Here is a 19077-nt window from a genome sequence, read left to right as displayed (position 1 = left end):
TACCTGACTGTTTCAAGACCGACCAAAAAAACAAGTTCGTTCTCAAAACCGACCCGAGACCGAGACTGATCCGGAACCACCATTATACATTTCTACTTCAAACAACAAATCAACTTATATGGATATTTTGAGCCGCATCATATTTACCCAAAAACTACTAGTTCACAACGTTTAGTTTTGTTGGGCATTTCAATGTTATTCAAATTGAAAATTGTAATTGTGGATCAAACTATATTGGGAAGAAGGGAATAGCAATGTTAGAAGTATTAGTATTGAAATGACAAGTTATCGAAAGATTGAGGGCCAAAGAGTAAAAACCTTTCTCCCTTCAAAGAGGATGGAAATTTATTAATGGCGCGAATATTGCTGCGAACTGAAAACACACTCCAAACTAGGGTTCATCTCCAAAAGCAATCGGCTCCTCAAATTTCTCCAAATTTGAACAAGAAACAATGGGGGTTTTTACGACCCAGTTCAATGAGTTGAAAAGCCTCTTATCAAGTTGTGCTAATATCAACTCAAAATCAGAAAAATCGTCCCTTTACTCGACGTTATTACAACTCCAAGAACACTCGACTACCGATCCTTCCCTCCTTCAATCGCTGACTGATTCATCTCACGTTCTTCTATCGTCGATGGCCAACGATATTTCAGACGATGATGAGGAAATGTAAGCTCTTTTTCGTAATTGATTGTTACCTTGCTATTCGCTACTTGCTAATGTGGGTGTGTGGATGAATTTGTCTAATTGCAGTGCTGCACAAGCCTTGAAGTGTATGGGATTCATGATTTACCATCCCTCCATTGTTACTGGCATTTTGGGTACGTCGACTGATCAGTAAATTAGCCTCGTTAAGTAGTTATTATCTACTAGTTTAATTTCGCATTTTTAACATTTTATTTCATATAAAACAAGGAACTGTAATTGGTTTCAAGAGATTACTACACATGGATGTGAACCACTGAACTGAGCATCTTGTTTTGTGGGTATGACAGGGGAAGATGCTGATATGGTTCTAAGTTCTTTGCAGAAAGTCATTTTATCAACACGCATTAAGGTTGAAATTTCTTTTAGCTTGAGATCATTTGTGACACTTAAGCTCAGTTTGTTACACAATACAAAACAATCTGCCCTGCTTTTGGCATGATTTCTCGTCTGTGCAAAAGACACAAATGCCCTCCTTTTCCACATCATAGCCATAGAAAGCTAATCCAGTATATTGTTCAATTGCAGTCTGTTTGTAATTTAGGAGTATGGTGCATATCAGTTCAACAATTCAATCCATCATTTTTAAATTCTCATATCGACTCTTTAGTAAGAGCAATAGTTCATGCCCTTGATAATCCTACTGGATCTTTATCAACAACTTTTGAGGCTATGCAGGTATGAACAATTCAGTTAATCTTGTTATGTTAGTTTTCAACTTTTCATGCCCTATTTTTTGTAATTTTTCTCCAACACTAATATTGTAGGCTGTGATGAAGCTTGTGACTCAACTGAATGAAAAGATGAGAGAAACATCAAACTTATGGGCTCCTCCAATATACAGAAGACTTGTTAGTTCAGATAAAAGGGAAAAAGATATGTCAGAAAGATGTTTACTAAAAATCAAATCTACAATATGCCCCCCTCCATCATCTCTTTCCAAGGTATATATAAAGATGATTTGAAAATGTTTTTATGTTCTCTGGTTTTATAACAAATGTGTATTGTATGATATAAACAGGTGGTTATTGTTGATGTTAAGAAAAAATTACTCCCTTCAATGGAAGAGCTGTTGAAAAAGGGCATGAAGATTCAAGCAATTCAATCATGGGGATGGTTTATTTCCTTAATAGGACCTTATGCCATTAAAAATAGGCATTTAATCAATCAGCTACTAAAAATTCCTGAACAAACATTTTCTGATAGTGATCCACAAGTTAAGATTGCTTCACAGGTACCTTAAAACGGGTATATCTTATTAGTAATGGGTCAAAAGTGTAAATGTTAAATATTTAGCTAAAAATTTAAATTTTTGCAGATTGCTTGGGAAGCTTTGATTGATGCTTTAGTTATTCTTCCAACACAAGAATACACAACAAATGAAGATGTTATTGAAGCAAATGGATTAACCAAAAGCATTAAACTCATAATGACACCTCTAATTGGAATCATGTCAACCAAATGTGATTCATCTGTTCACTTATCTTGTCTAAATACATGGAATTATTTACTCCACAAACTCGATACCTTTATCAACCACTCTTCAATTATCAAAACTGTTCTAGACCCTATGCTTGAAACAGTCTTTCTTGTGGGACCCGATAATCGAAACATCTGGTCATGGAACTTCTGCTTGGATTTGATTAATAACCATGCGGGTCAACTGGGTCAACCGGGTGATCACCCGATCAAATGGATGACATGGAATTTAAATCGGTTTGACTTTTTTATAAAAATGGTTCATGTCTTCATCAATCATGGGGAGTTAGCATATGATTCTGCTTTAAAACTATTCCGTTCTTCCATAAAAGGACTCCAATTATGTCTAGAAAACACGGGTGTTTCTTTTAGTGACATTATGTCATGCATTGAGACAATTATAACGTGCTTAAAGACATTATCTGAAGGTCAAATCGGTCAAACTTTTCTCGAGTTTATCGAGATTGTTACCGAGGAATTACAACCGTTGATCTTGGGATCCCCTCTTTACAAGATGAAATTTGATGAAAAGAATACGGTTTCACCCGTGGGGTATCTTGTTCTACTCTACTTCCATGAGACTGTGAATTTAACTGACAGTGTGGGCCAGCTCAGGGGTTGCTGTAAGAATAACAGTTTTGGTGCACGAAAACTTTTGAGATGTGTGAGTTTGTTATTGGTGTCATATGATGCTTATGATATTATTGACACGTTGATATTTTCATTGGAGAAATATGTGACACCGAACAATTTAAATTTGTGGATTATTATTGCAAATTGTGTGAAGGATTATTTAAATGGGAAAAAATCCGAAGTAGATGACACTTGGTGTTTGGTAATCTCTCGTTTTTTGGCTTACCCTTTTTGTGTATTTCAAATATCACAAAATAAGGTTGATGTTGAAGAAATTGTTGAATTATGGATTGCGATTTACAAGTCTTGTGAGTGTTGTGAAAGTTTGTTCCCGGTTTTTGATCGGTTTCTTGAAGAATATTCTAAAGTTGATCAAAAGAGTTATGAATTTCTTTCATTGTGTGGAGATGTGATAACATGTGTTCTTGAAGATGTTACTAAATCATCACATCCGTGTGGGAAGAATAACGATGTTGGTGGTGATAAACGTATCCGGTGCATCAAAACCAGCCTCCATTGTGTTGCCAGGTCAGCATTTTTGGATATTTGACTAATAATTAAAGAATTTTTTTTAAATATATGTCAAATTGAACGTTTTAATTTGTACTTTTTGTAGGTTTCTAAGTGTGTCATATGTGGAGGCGAAAGCAAATCCGAAGATTCTTGATACGATCTCAAGGTGAGTTTGTATTTTTGGTCATGTCTTTGTGTTTGTTTAACAATTTTAATTTGTGGTTTTTATATGACGAAAATAATTTCAGGGTTTTCTCCTCATTAATACGCTTCTTGGAATCTTTTACCTTTGATGAGATTATCAATATCATTATCTTTATTGAGGTTCGTTTATCTCTTCTCCCGATAATTCCTCACTTTTTAAACCTTTTTCACAAAATTCACTACAATAATTGAAGTTTTTATATTTTTTTTACACGTAATTCCAAATTTCACGAAGATTATCATACTCTTTACGTTGATTTTACTTTCTTTTATCCAGATTATATCAATTCCATTGCTTCAATGGCTATCAGATCACGAAAACACAATTTATCAACTCCAACAATTATGGATCACCATTCTTAAATTTCTACAAACCCATTCACCATCAATAGACTTCAATTCAACCTTTTTGAAACTCCAATCAACCCTAATCCAAGCAACTTTGGATCATTCAAATCCTTTAATCTCTAATCCAACAATCACCTTTTGGAATTCAACATTCGGTGCACAAATCAAGCTTGACTACCCTCAAAACTTGCTTCCCGTTTTAGACAAACTCTTCAGAAATGGAAAAATAAGCCTAAACAAAAAGAGTCACTCGAGAACAAATTCCGAAATTACCCCTCCACAGAAACACAAGGTCACCACAGCATTCAACCGGTGTGTGAAAAGAGTAGAGCTAATGGAGGACCATGGGAAAGGGTTGGGGTTTAAGAGGAAAAAGTTGGAGTTAACCGAACATCAAAAGGAAGTGAGGCGGGCCCAACAAGGGAGGTCAAGAGACTGTGAAGGACGTGGGCCCGGGGTCCGGACTTACACGAGTGTTGACTTTTCTCAAGGGATGGAAGAGGAGTCACAAGAAGAGAGCCAAGATTTGAGAAATACAGAAGCCATCTTGGAGATGTTGAAAAGGGTTTGAACTTGATGTTGAATATGGTTAACATTATTGTAAAATATGTAACGTTGGTAATAGATGAATATGTTAGGTAATGGGTTAATGTCGAAATGTGTAATTATTTTAATAACAAAAGAAGGCAAGGTTCAAATTCTGTAATTACCCAATCTTGAGACCACCTATCACCAAACATCTTTTGCTATGCTACCCAATTAATCTTCCTTTTGTCCCATGTCCCTCAAACCCCATAAATTCCGCCTAACAGTTTCTAATGTGCCTTTAACTTTTTTTTTTGGTGCTTTGAATATGAAAAAGTATAGAGCGGAAGCCTTCCAAGAACAGACTTCACTAATGTTAATCTTCCCTCAAATGAAATATTTTTGGATTTCCAATTACCCAATTTGGATTTAAAAGTGATCAACAATTGGAGTTCAATGTCTACAAAGTTTTGGCACTATAGGAACATAAAGTTAAGTAAAAAGAGTTGCACCAAACTCACAATTTAAAATTTTTGCCATGCAAGCCAATGCCAAATTCTTAATTCCAATCCCAAAGACTTTTCATTTAGTAAAGTTTACCTTCAAAACCGGAGGCTAGGTGAAAACATCTTAGAGTTCTCTTGAGATTAATGAAATTCGTGCAGACCAATCACCAATAAACGTGACATCATCCGCGTACATGAGATAATAGTTTCTTAATATTTATTGATTCTGTAGAGTTTCTTAGTGGAAGGGTGAAGTTAACGTTTTGATATGGCGAAGGCAAAAATAATGAAGTTCTATGAAGATGATGAACCTGTGAACACTAGCATTGTCAATATCAACTACTGAAGAATCAGTTATCCATCACCATCATACATCATCAAGGTAAATACGAAAGCAATACAAAAATCACAAACCATCATCAAGGTAAATACAAAAGCAAAGCAAAAATCGCAAACCACCACAACCCATGAAAACCATAATAAATGTGCGAAAAAGAATGGATTGAACAAAATTTATTGTTCATGTTTGTTGGTTTAGTAAATAACCTTCTTCATCTTCATTAAATTTTTAAACGAGCATAAAAGAACAAAAATAAACAAACACTAATGAATATATATATGAACGTAAACATACATATAAGAAAAAAATGAACATAAACAATCACAAATGAATATAAACCTCAAATGAAGAACAATAAAACATGATCGTCAACACTTACGTGTTATATGTTTATCATACTTATTGGCGTCGCATTTTTTTACTAAATTTAGTTGTATAACTTAAACCACTCTTAGGAATTCCATTTTCTATCCTCTCATTTGTTATATATATATATATATATATATATATATATATATATATATATATATATATATATATATGGCTAAGTTAATGTGTTTCTTATATTTATTGTGTGCTAGAATGCACCAATAGGAATTTAGTAAAATTAAATTATTATTTAATTAAATAAAGATAGATATTAAATGATTTCCATAATTGTATGTATATTAAATGATATCCATAATTATAATTTTCTTTTTATGGAAATTAATTAAATTCGTCATTAATGTCAACAATAACATTCTTTCAGAATGAATTCGTATCTAGGTTTTTATGTCAATAATTACATTCTTTCAGGACTCACTCACTTAAAATACAATAAAGTTGTATGGAATATGAAGAATGAGGGTGTATTCTAGTAGAATATACTCTCGTTCTGCTAGAGTACACTCTAATTATTCTGAAAGAATATTATTATTGACATTAATGACGAATTTAATTAGTTTTCATAAAAAAGAATTATAAGTATAGATATCATTTAATATACATTTAAAGTTTATTAAATTCATATTGATGCATTCTAGCACACAATAGATGTGAGAAACATTTGAACCTACCTTTCTCTCTCTCTCTCTCTCTCTCTATATATATATATATATATATATATATATATATATATATATATATATATATATATATATATATATATATAAGAGGCTCATGACGTGAGGTGGGCTAAGATGAATCGTTGTGTGGGACTGAACGTGAGACATAGAGTGCTCACGACGTGAGAACTGCTGCAACCCAAGCCCATGATCTTTTAGAGTTTCCTTCGTATTTAAGTATCTCTAACCTCATTTTAGGGTTTCTTATCAGCCCCAACCCCTCTTTCATCTAAGAAAAACCCTAGTATTCATCCTTGCTTGATCTTTGGTCATTTTGGGAGCTTTTCTTGGTTTGGAAGAAGGAGAAAAGAAGAAGAAGGTGGTCTTGTGTTGAGGCTTACAAGGAATCATCATCATCATCATCATCACCTTACATTGTTTCTGGACCATTGTAAGTGTTAAAGCTCCTATCTTTATGATTATATAAGGCTAGATCTAAGTTTTGTCCCACTTTTCTTCTTGATTGATAAAGTTTGATAGACCATTATAAGGCTAGATTTATGGTTATATAAGGCTACATCTTTATGGTTATATAAGGCTAGATCTAATTTTTATGGTTATATAAGGCTAAATCTAAGTTGTGTCCCATTCTAGTATGTTCTTGGAGCTCACGACGTGAGGAAAGGCTGCTCACGTCGTGAGGACAACTAAGTTGACCTTCCTTGACTGAGTTGGCCAAGGTGAGTCGGGATGAGTTGGAATCAGACCGAGTGAGCTCTCACGACGTGACCACGGACGGGTCACGACGTGAGGAAGGTCAGTTGACATTATGGGATGTTGACTTTGACTTTAACCCTTGACTTTTGGCTTGGTTTGACTTTTGGTCAAAATTCTATTTTTTTTGGAAAGGACCTTCCCTAACGAGGGTTTCCGGGCTAGCTTTCACGCACCGACTAATCCCCCGCTGCAAACATGAGGCTTTGCCTCATGCCCTGGAGTCACTACAGGTGAACATCCATGGCCACAAGGGCCGAGTGGTGCCAGGATTTGAACATGGGTCAATAGGTTATCCACCATATCTTCCACATGCCTTACCAAGTCTACCTGTGTGGATTGATAGGAGGTATCGAGCACTCGTCTTTTGGTAAGAGAATAGTTAGTTGATGTCAACTTTGTGTTTCAGGTGAGTTTCCTCACCAGATCCATGGGCCGAAGGCACCAATTCTAACCCAATACTTTGTTATGTAGAATGCTAGTTATCTCTGTGATACTTGCATGAAAGACCAGGATCTGGCCCTTGACAACTGTATGAAAGACCAAGATCTGACCCCTGACAATTGTATGAAAGACCAGGATTTGGCCCTTGGCACTTGTATGTAAGATCGGGATTTGGACCTCGGCATTGTAACGAAAGAACATGATCTGCCCATGTCAGAAAGTGACTGTAAGACTATGATTCGACCCATAACATTCATTATTTTGTGTGTGGTATGTGGTATTTTGGGGAACTCACTAAGATTTGTGCTTACGATTTTTATGGTTATGGTTTTAGGTACTTCTGGTTCAAAAGGGAATGACCCGAATTGATCGCAACGCATCCACCCATGTTTCCGCAACTTGTTGATTTTGGGATTGTACTCTGATAACTGTTTTTATTCTAACACACTTTTAAATGATTGAAAAGGCTAAATGGTGTTTATGGTTGAATTAAGAAAATGAAATTTTTACCTTGAAATTTTTGGGATGTTACAGGTAAAGTCGAGCCCTGATAACGTGGAGCAAAAAAGCCCTCCTAATTCCAACATGGATTGTGTGCCTCCCACGATCACCTATAGAAAGCTCACACGATGGAGATATGAAAATCCTGTTGGATTAGGTGTCTAAGCCCATAACTATAATTGGTATATACTTGAATTGATAGTAGCACAATCCTTTTGGGTTGCCCTCAAAACTAGCAACTAGACATAATGACTTTTGGAGAGAGAGAGAGGTTGAATTTATTATTTGATTAATAAATTGAAATAAATAATTTGTTAATATATTATGAGAATAATATATTAATTATAAATAGAAATATTTAATTAATATTTAATAATAAATTAATTAGAATTAATTTTGGGATTAAAAGAATTAATTAAAAGTGCAGGGGCTAAAGTGAAATTGTTCAATAGTTGAGCAAGAGGTCCCAGAACCTTACTAGGGAAGGAGGTGGACGAAATCTATATGGATAATCTAGAGTTTCTAGATTATCCCATGTGGATAAATAAGGAGTTGGATAATTACCAACTTGAAATATTAATATAATATTTAGATTAGGGTTATCCAGGGCATCCTATCTACACTATAAATTGACCTCTACACCTAATGAATTTCGGCCACTTAAAACCCTAAAGGAATAGCCGAAATTCCTAGTACTCCTCTCCTCTCTCCTCTCTCATCCTCTTGCTAGTGTTGGGTGTGAACCATTAGAGGCACGACATTTGTGGTGCTTGCTCTCTAAGCTTCAACAACACAAGGATTTCTTGTTATTCATCAATAACAATCAAAGGTATGTTTTCTAACCCTAGATGTTATTTTCGATAATAGTATAGGGTTCCTAGGGTTTCCCAATTGATGTTCAAAGGTTTTATGTTCAATTAGATAAAACATAGATCACGAATTAGGGTTGCATGCATACATAAGTTTTTTGTTTGTTATGCTCAAAACCCATCAAATCCTACAAAGGTGTCAGACATTGTCCCTTCCTCGATAAGAGGTACCAACAAATGAAATTTCATCATCTCTGATGGTATGTTTTGGGTACCAATTGTCGATATCCCATGGAGTCGGGGTGAGACATTTGGAGTGATTGTTGTACTCACTGCCCAATGGGAGTCAGGGGTAAGTATAGGACTTTTGGCATAATGTGGGAGACGAAGTTCATATTTTGTGCAAAATATTATGTTTGTGTGTGAAGTTAATTGGTATTTGACTTTGCATGATCTCGAGTATGATGTTGATTGTATTGATGTCTTTCTATGTTGAAATTACTTTTGTGTATCCTCACATTGAAAGTATGTTGCTATATACGACATCATGTGGAAACCAAGTTGTTCCTGTGTTGTTATGAAAACTTTCTTTCGAGTCCTTCCTTATTTCCTAGTATGTACACTTATATAACACATTATAACTACATATTTCTACATGAATTCACCAATGTTTATAGCTTACCTTTTTGTGGTTTAAACTTTTCAGTGCAAGTTGATAAAAGTAACAACAATGTTAGTTGATCGATTAATGAATGACGTGTGAAGCCCACTTTTGGTATAGTTACATGTTATACTTTTAGATTGTACATAGTTTGTACATTCCAGGTAGACATGTTCCTTATGATTTTGTTTTGGCCTATTATGTAACTATTAAGCCTTGAATTATGTATTTTGAGTTGTAAATTGTTTCTTGTATTTTGAGGTTTTTAAACCTAAATTAATTTAACGATGGTGTGGTATATGTTTGATATGTAACCGTAATGCTACACCCACCCACCCCACTCAACCATACCCTTTATGTTCTCCCTTCCTCTCTATCTTTCTTCGTGTACTTATTCTTGTTCTTATTCTTCTTGGCTTGTTTTTGTTTTTCTATCTTTTTGTAGAACCTTCAAAGCATACACACACACACTAACATGTATAACACATACCCTCAATACTTAAACACAAACCTCCTATCTTTATCCTAATCCTTGTGGTTACACTCCTATTTACATGCCCGGTCCTGACAGTGGGCGACCCGGGCGACCGCCCAGGGCCCATGGCTCTAAGGGGCCCAAATTTTATGGGTTATGCAATGTATATATATAAATTTTATTTATGTATAATTTACTAAGAAGCCCAAATCAACCCAATTTGAAATCTGCCCAAAAAATACATATATTTTTTTTGAACAACGAGGTCTGGAATGGTATTCTTGGCATATAAATGAAGAAACAAGAAAACAACAGGAATTAGGGCACTATCCGGCGGGAAGGCAATCGACTCTCCGTGAATGACGCCTCGTAAATCTCGACATCATCACATTTTTAATATCGCTTCTCCTTCTTACACACTCAATCTCAATGTCAGATTTTCGTTTCTGATTTCTCTCTTGATCAATTCATCGATTTTCTATTGCTTATACCGAGTTAGAGTCTGATTCTCTCATGCTAAACTGCTGATTTCACCTACCTTATGTGTTAAAATGATGATTTTATCTTTCCTTTTGTGCTTAACTCTGAAATCTGAAGTGAATAGCAGATACCAATTAAGGTTTGGTATTAAAGCTTCCGATTTTAATATCTGATTCTTATTTATTTTTTTAGTTTCTGTTTTTTGTTTTCGTTTCTCGTCCTCTGTTTGTATTTATTTGTTTTTTCTGATTTTTGTTTCACAAAGCTTTCAATTTCTCAATTTCTATTTTGTTTTGGAATCAGATTTTTCAAGCCATCTCAGACTGAAAGAGTAAAACTCAATTCTCCAAGTTTATGATATAGAATTCAAAATACCAAAAAAAGACTTATATGAAAACAAAAAATTTATAAAAAAAACTTCATAATATGAACAATACTCTGAAATGAAGACATTCCAGTAAAAATGTTTATTTTTCAACAATTGAAAATAGATGATAAAAAAATTATTTTTTAAATAAATTTAACAAAAAGTTATAATGTGAACTATATACAATATTTTTCAATAAAGTAATACATTTTATTGAAAAACGTTGACATTAAACATTTCGAAATGTAAAATTCTAAATCCCCCCACCCCCTCCCTAAAAAAAAGATTTTTTTTTGAAAATAAAATGTAATATCTGGATCTTTAAGATATGAATTTCTAAGTAAGATTATGAGTTTTGGATGATCACAGCGTGGTAGAAGCATCACCACGACGTGGTATGGGCCACATGAGTCACATATCTCATTTAAGGCGCCACGACGTGACACTATAGTGGTCACGACGTGATATCTGAGTTTGGGTAAATCCTAAATTTTTGGGATTCGATCCTACTTAAAGGAAGTGATGGTTACAGTTTCCTCTACCCTCAACCTCCATCACCTCCTAACATCTTGAAACCAACCCTAATCCTCTCTGCTCTATTTTTAAACTCATTTTGGTGTTCTTGGTGACTCTTGAAGGAAGAAGAAGGTTGTTGTGGTGAAGAGAGCATCTTGACAACCCTAGAGATTTCATTTGAGCACATCCTGGACTTTTGTAAGTCATCAAGACTTGATATTTTTGGGTCTTTTGCTATAGATCTAGGTTTATTGCATCTTTTGGTCCCTTGTTAAGTTTAGAGTAGTAGGATGAGATAAAGTTTGCAAATTTATAGCTTATCAAAGTCCTTTAAGCCTTATATCTTTTGGATCTAGAAAGTTGTATGCAATTTGAGGGTCTTGCATGAGTTTTAGGTCATATTCTTGCATTTGACCTAAAAAAATGAAAGACATGAGTTTCGATAAAAATAAGTTATTTACAAACTACTAATAAATCAATTCCCTCTAATATTTTTCTTTCACAAACACCCTTAATTTCCAAAAAAAATAAAAGTAAATAAATAAATGACAATTCTATACGACTGAACTACGGTGACAAGGTCCACAGTGCTCAGCACTTATCTACCGTTCGATCTTCAGATATCCATTAAATCAATGGTTTGTCAGACAAACGACTTCAAGTTATCGTCATTTTAGCATAACTTGAACCGAATCGCTCATCAGACACAGCCCAGACTCAATAGCAGCAATACGAACCCTCTTTCCCTCTCTAGATTCTCTCTCTACCCCGAAAATCAGTCTCACTCTCGTTAACCCTCACCATTAGATATAAGATTTACAGATTCAGGTGTTGAAATTCTAGGTTTGAATCGCTTAATTTGTTCTTCGTGACGCAGATGTGATTGTTTGAACGGTGGAGGGATAAGAAGATTAGGGTTTTTAATTCTTTCGATTTTGTAATAATTGTCGCTTGTTCGATCTATTGGTTGGAGGAAATGGACCCGTCATCAGTGACTCCGGCGAACAACAGTAGGGTGGATGCATCGTTAGTGTCTGACGCCGACTTGATTTCTGTTACTCAAACGCTAGCGAAGGAGGCGTATGTGCTTTTTCAGTTGGGGAAGTATGTTGAATGTCTGAAGGTCTTGAATCAGATCTTGGAAAAGAAAGCCGATGATCCGAAGGTAAATTTACTTATCTCTGTGTTCAGTGTTCTTTTGCGTGTTTAGTGTCTTGAAATCGGATTGAAATTCAAAATGTATTATTGTATTGGAATTAATTTTAAACGGTAATGATATGGAGAAGTTTTCTGATCGCATGAAGTTCCGTTTTTTTACTTCAACCGGAACTCATGTATCAGTTTATTAGTCCACTTCTCAAATCGCATAGAAATAGATGATCAACATAAATGGGATTGATTGATTTAACTACGGTGTGTTTGCTTCACAATTTGAACCAAATATTACATGTATCTTAGAAAGTTGCTAGAATTTGGAATGAATTGAGTACACAGCTTGCATCAAATAGTTCATTTAGGTTGCTTTATTGGTAATTGGCTAATTGTTCTCCCCCCTGGATGTTTGAGGTTTATGGTATTAGATAATTGTCATCGTTGGCATACTCGGTTGATGTAAGTTCATGAGAAATAGACGTCATTCGGGAATTTTAATGGATAAGGTGTCAAACAAAAGATATGATGAAATTGAATGCAGAAAGATCCGGTGAAATGGAGAAGTCAAGCAAAAACAAGTTGTAGGCATCATAAATACTGTCGGGTTGTTCGAACGTCATATAGAATTATATATTTCTTTTTAAATATTCTGTTGTTATCCACGATTGTTGTTAAACATGTTTCGCGTGCCTTTGCTTTGTCCTTTTCTTCTTTTTTGATGACTATTGGAGGTGTTACTCATGTCGGAATTGTTCGAAAAGGTAAATTACTCGTGTCCTAACGCATAAATGGACATGATGAGGTAATCATGTTAGAATTGGTAAAAAAGGTAAGTTATATAAGTAAGAATTGGTCGAAACTAGAACAATAAGTTATTTGTGCCATAAATAGATGTGATGTTGCTGGTTGAAACTAGTGTAGGTGTTGGCCTAGTAATGAATAATTTGGACTTAGAAGATGAAAAAGAACTACTTTTTTAGGAATCAAAGCATATGTAACAAGGAAAAATAAGGATGTTTTCTTATTTAAGCACTGTATGCTTTCTACTTCTCATTAAAAAAGACAATTAGATGACTATGTATGTGCCTTTACTAACATTTATATATTTTGGGTGCTACTTAATATCAAACATTTTACACTCGGATTAAATACTTGTATTTATATGTTTGGAGGTATTAATTAATTTACACGTGTAAATAGCATGTGATAGATGACTTATTATCACAAGGATGAGATGGTATGGTAGGTGTTGTGGTTATATCATGCACTAATCTTGTTCTTTTTTAAGGGTTAAAAGAAGAGAACCTAATGAGCTTTTACACCATTTAGGATTTATATTGTAAGATTTTTCTTTTGTGATTTCATTATCTTACAGAGACATTTTATGGTCTGTTTACGTACATTGTTTCACTTTTTTCAAGCCTATGAGTTACTTGAAAGGTTGTTACCTTATTTTGTGTTATATAGCAGAAGCCTGTTCAGCTTTGTTTTATGGGCTTCCTATTTATTGAGTTCTTATGGATATTTCCTTTCTACATATTGCACCTTTTGATACACAGGTTCTTCATAACATTGCTATTGTTGAGAACTTTCAAGATGGATTTTCAAATCCAAAGAGATTTTTAGAAGCACTTGATAGTCTTAAGGTATGTTTAATACTGTTGCTAATTACTTAATTCTTCTATTTGCTATAAAATATACTTCTGCAATAAAGTTCATGTTTGACTTTTTCTTGATTTGGTTAAGAAACGAAATGAGAGACTTGCTCATTCATCTGGAGAAAATACAGAGGCATTGAACAACAAGATCAAAGCTCTGGGAAATAAGGGAAATAATGTTGTGGGACAGGGCATTTCAGCTGATGATTTTGATGTTTCTGTCATAATGTTCAACATAGTAAGTCAACATGTTTTTTCTTTTGTTATTATTTTATCTTTCCATGATTATATTATTCGCTGATTTTCTTCTTCCATATTGTTTCTTTATAGGCAGTCATCCTCTACCATCTACATGAATATGAAAAATCTTTCTCCATTTTGGAGAGATTATATCAAAATATTGAACCTATAGATGAGGTAAGAAAATAAATTAAAATATCAATTTTGTCAAGGGATTTTAATTATTCAAGTGTGCTGATCAGTTTGTTTTCTACAGAGGGTAGCACGTCATGTTTGTCTCTTGTTACTGGATGTTTCTTTAGTATGCCACCATGCTTCAAGAGCTGCAGTAAGTTTCTTGTTTTTATATTTTTGTCTTTATAAAAGAAAAAGCTGCATCAGGGACCCACACAACCATGGATATATAACCTTATCTTTTATTACAAGGGTTCAAGGGCACTTTAATATTCTGAAAATTAATTTGTCCTCTTTCCAGGATGTAATCAACTATTTGGAAAGAGTAGGCGGCAATAACCTAGGCAACCAAGGTGATTCCGGAACCTTCATTCAACAACAACAATCAACAAACCTAGTACCAAAATCCACCTCAGCACCCGCCAACGTCATCATATCATCAGATCCAGTGAACCCTGATAACACAAATGGCCCCGAAAGCCCACTCTCTCGCACCCTCTCAGAAGAAACCCTCTACGAATCCCTTATCTCAACTCTCGATGTCACCACCACTAACACCAACACCCCAACAAGACCCTCAAACAATCCCACCCAACCAGATGACTCCCTAATCACAGCCCCTGATTTACGCCTCAAAGTCCATCTATACAAAGTCTGGCTCCTCATCCTCACAAGAAACCTAAAAGCTGCTAAACGTGAAGTCAAATTGGCTATGAACATCGCACGCGGAAAAGACTATTCCCTCGCGCTTTTCCTAAAATCTCAACTCGAATACGCGCGAAGTAACCACCGAAAAGCCATAAAACTTCTAATGGTGTCTGTTGGTCAAACCGAGTCAACTTCATCCTTGTACTACAACAACCTCGGATGCATTTACTATCAACTCGGAAAGTACCAGACCTCAGCCGTCTTTTTCTCAAAAGCACTAACCAACACCAACGCCCGAAAGGAAAAACTCAAGCTCTTTAGCTTCTCACAGGACAAATCCATCCTTTTCGCTTACAACTGCGGGTTGGTTTATCTTGCGAGCGGGAAACCGGTCCTCGCGGTCCGATGCTTTCAACAGGCCGGTGCGGTTTTCCTCAAACGCCCGCTTTTATGGCTTCGGATCGCCGAGTGTTGTATTATGTTTTCCGAAAAGAAAAACGAGATCAATGTGAACGTTGTTGGTAGGGGAAAATGGAGACAACTCGTTGTCCAATGTTGGAATTTGAAAAACACAGTTCAAGTCGACCCGAATCTTTCCTTAACTTTCGCGAAAAGTTGTCTTCTTAACGCGTTACATTTACTGGAAGGGTCGGATACAAATACGGATACGGATACGGATACGAACCGGGACCCGAAAACAGTGAGTTCAAACGGAGAGGCGAAGGTCGGGAGCACGTTGCTGCAAAGTTCGATTAATGAATACGAAGGTCTTTGTGGGAAAGAGAAGCAGATGATTTTGCAAGCGGTTCTTGCTGACCTGGCGTTTGTTTACTTGGAGCTCGGGAACGCGGTGAAGGCGTTGACGACTGCCAGAAGTCTCTTGAGACTTCCGGAATGTTCTAGGGTTTACGTTTTCCTAGGAAACATGTACGCTGCGGAAGCTTACTGTCTCTTGAACCAGCCCAAACAAGCGTCTGAGCATTTGTCGGTTTATATTTCCGGTAAAGATAACAACACAGAGTTTCCTTACAGCGAACAGGATTGTGACATGTGGCAGGTGAGGAAAGCGGTGGATTTAGACGAGCCGAATTCCAATAATGCCCTTTCACAGGATCAGTGGTTACCACAAGGGGGACTGTGTTTGAAGCCGGAAGTGGCTCGTGGGGTTTTACTGGCCAACATTGCCGCCATAGCGGCGGCAGAAGGTGATATCGAGCGGGCGGAAGAGGCGGTGGCAATGGCGTTATCGGTAATTCCAGACAACGTGGAGGTTGTTCTTACCGCGATATATATTGATCTGGTGCGGGGGAACACGCGGGAGGCGGTGGGGAAGTTGAAACAGTGCAGCCGGGTAAGATTTCTTCCGGGGAAGTAAAAGTAATGAGTAATGATTGGTGGGAATTTGAAGGCCTTGAGAGTTTGTAGGTAGGTGAAATGATCCTTTGAAATTGGGGATTTGATTTGTAACATATATATAGCTGAAAGCTCAGGGTAAAAAGTTCTTTTTCTTCCTTACTCTTTTGGATTTTTTTTTTCTTTTTTATTTTTTAAAATTTCTGTCGGGTGGTGGTGGTAGGGATATGAGACTGTTTTGGCTAATTCAATAGATTTGAGATGTAGTCTTGATTTTTTTTTGAGTCTGTTGTTGGATGTACTACTCATTTGAAGAGATGTTTAGTTGGTTTAATGGGAGTTGGAATTGAAATACATGGGGGGAGTTGTTTAGTTTCATGTTGCTATAATTGGGAGGTTTTTTCAAATTACAAAGCTAGATAAGACGAAACAGAAGCAGGATGCTATTATAAGCAAGTGCATTTTTATTTTATGAACATTTTCATCTATTTCTCAACTTACTGTGTAAGTTGTATATTTCGCCACTGTAATGTGGAGAAGCACATGAAGACATAAGTTTCATGACAATAACTTTGGGGAACAAAACATCTGCATCATTGTAAGTAGGTATGAACATGCATACACATAGGGATGTGCTTCGGGCAGGAATCGACCCGAACCCCGAATAACCCGAAACCCGAATTGGATGAAAAGTAGGAACCAAAACCCGGACCGATTATACTAATACGAGACTGGTTTGGTTTGGGTAATACAGGTTTCGGTTCGGTTATTAACCCGAGAACCGATCCAAATAACTTATTCGGTCGTAATTCGGGTTGGTCCGGTTCGGGTTTCGGTTTCGGTTCGGATATTCAGTCAAAACGCAAATCCCTAGGTACACATATATGTAGTTGTATACGTGTATGTATCTTCATACCTACTTACAAAGATCCATGCATGCATAACCAATATACACGAGATGAGATGTTTATATACTTTATTTCCCAAAGTTGTTCACATGAAACTACATACCATCCTTCAAAAATATCTGTTCATGTAGTGGGCTGGAACGCGAGAAAAAAAATAAAGCTTTTGGCCCAAATTCTCGGAATAATTTATGAAAAATACCTTTTTTTTAACCTTTTTAGATGCAAAGTAACTATTAAGAATATAAAAAATAACTAGTAAATAGTAACGAACGAAAACACATTACGGTAGAGTTGTCTAGTTGTTTATTTCTCCATTTTTTCTCTTGAAATTTCAAAAATCATTGTAACAACAAATAAACAAAAAATAATAACAAACCAAAATAGAAGTGCATGCAATTATGCAAATGAAAAAGACACTCTCAATTTCTCATTCAATGTCACAATTAAGAAAATAAGAAATTATAAACAAATGGCGTGTGACATGTCATTTTATCAAGCAACCTACTTAACAAAAAAATAACGTTTTTAAAATCCCTTATTTCGTATTTTGGGACAAATGAACAACAAAAACTCAGATCATGTAACGGAGTAAAAAGAGACGAATTTTGGAAGAATTAAGCCTACAGAGGCCCGACGATCGTTACGAGCCTTAGTTTTTGCGATACCGACGTCGAGGGTAAGCTTATGCAACGATTACATTGTATATTTCATACACATTTCAGGATGAGTCCCGTACACCGTGAAGGCATATTATGCTAGAATATTGAGGGTTAAACCTATAGTGTTAATTAGTCGGAAAAACTATGTTTACACTTTGAATATAAGTTGTAAACGAGTTTTGATATATTGCTAACATGCTTTGGAGGTTATGACTATTGAGATGGTCAGAGTTTGATGAGTAGGTTATTGAATAGTATGTGGTCATTGTTTTAACAGTTACAAAACTAAAATCGGGAACCGGGTCACGGATACTAGAAGCTCCAGGATTTGACTAGTCTCAAGGTGAGTAACAGTTACATAATTTAGAAGTTGAGGGTTAAAAGTGTAAGTTCTAGACTCAGTTTATAATTATTTATGAAGACAGGGGCTCCGTGGTGATTATTTGGATTTAATTTAAGAGGAAATGAGGTGGAATGGATGATTATGTCATAATTAAGATATTGGGGGCTGTTTTAGTAAAATCTGGACTTAATTTGTAAAGGAATTGAAGGGGCAGGGTTTAAATGGTATATTATAGACTTCTTTTGAAGGGATTTTATGGAGGAGGGGCCGAAACTGTCATTATGGCAAAGATATGATGAGGGACCGGGTATATAGCTTCCTTACCCGTCAAACCCTAACCCTAAGCCCCTTATGTTGCAGCTGCCACTCACACCCTCCTTATGCCTCCCTCACCGGCCGCCACCCTATCCTCCCTTGCTCCTCCAACCACCGAGCCTCCGTTGTGTCTCTCCGATGCTGCTGAAGATGGAGACCATCGCGTAATGCTGCCATTCAGTTGGTAACGGAGGGAAGCGGGTTGCAGTCGCCACCTCCGGCCGTTAGATCCTGCTGTCGCCGCTCCTTCGCCATCGAGTTACCACGACATCGCTGTTGTTGTTTCCCAGTCGGAGGCTA

The 19077-nt window shown here is 36.0% G+C and overlaps 2 protein-coding genes across 3 annotated transcripts; both read left to right on the top strand.

The window, feature by feature from the left end:
- The first annotated feature begins 378 nt into the window (after positions 1 to 378).
- Positions 379 to 4589, top strand: LOC145117736 (uncharacterized). 2 transcript variants are annotated; one of them, XM_079054045.1, is made up of 10 exons: positions 379 to 670; positions 755 to 822; positions 997 to 1058; positions 1235 to 1384; positions 1486 to 1650; positions 1728 to 1940; positions 2025 to 3346; positions 3435 to 3497; positions 3580 to 3655; positions 3813 to 4589. In XM_079054045.1, exons 1-10 carry the CDS (start codon positions 453 to 455, stop codon positions 4452 to 4454), a joined length of 2979 nt encoding a protein of 992 aa, XP_078910171.1. In that variant the 5' UTR covers positions 379 to 452; the 3' UTR covers positions 4455 to 4589. The 2 variants fall into 2 exon arrangements, with proteins under 2 accessions (XP_078910171.1, XP_078910170.1); XM_079054044.1 differs by having other exon boundaries at positions 1474 to 1650.
- Positions 4590 to 12010: 7421 nt separating this feature from the next.
- LOC145114855 (Tetratricopeptide repeat (TPR)-like superfamily protein) lies at positions 12011 to 16906 on the top strand. The gene is made up of 6 exons (XM_079050949.1): positions 12011 to 12492; positions 14039 to 14125; positions 14226 to 14375; positions 14468 to 14554; positions 14634 to 14705; positions 14853 to 16906. The coding sequence occupies exons 1-6, from the start codon at positions 12304 to 12306 to the stop codon at positions 16572 to 16574; spliced, it is 2307 nt and encodes a 768-aa protein (XP_078907075.1). The 5' UTR covers positions 12011 to 12303; the 3' UTR covers positions 16575 to 16906.
- Positions 16907 to 19077: the final 2171 nt, after the last annotated feature.

This window comes from Lactuca virosa, chromosome 5 (assembly GCF_052849685.1).
Source record: "Lactuca virosa cultivar CGN04683 chromosome 5, Lactuca_virosa_CGN04683_v6, whole genome shotgun sequence".
Lineage (NCBI taxonomy): Eukaryota > Viridiplantae > Streptophyta > Magnoliopsida > Asterales > Asteraceae > Lactuca > Lactuca virosa.
This window is presented reverse-complemented; position numbering and strand designations above follow the sequence as displayed.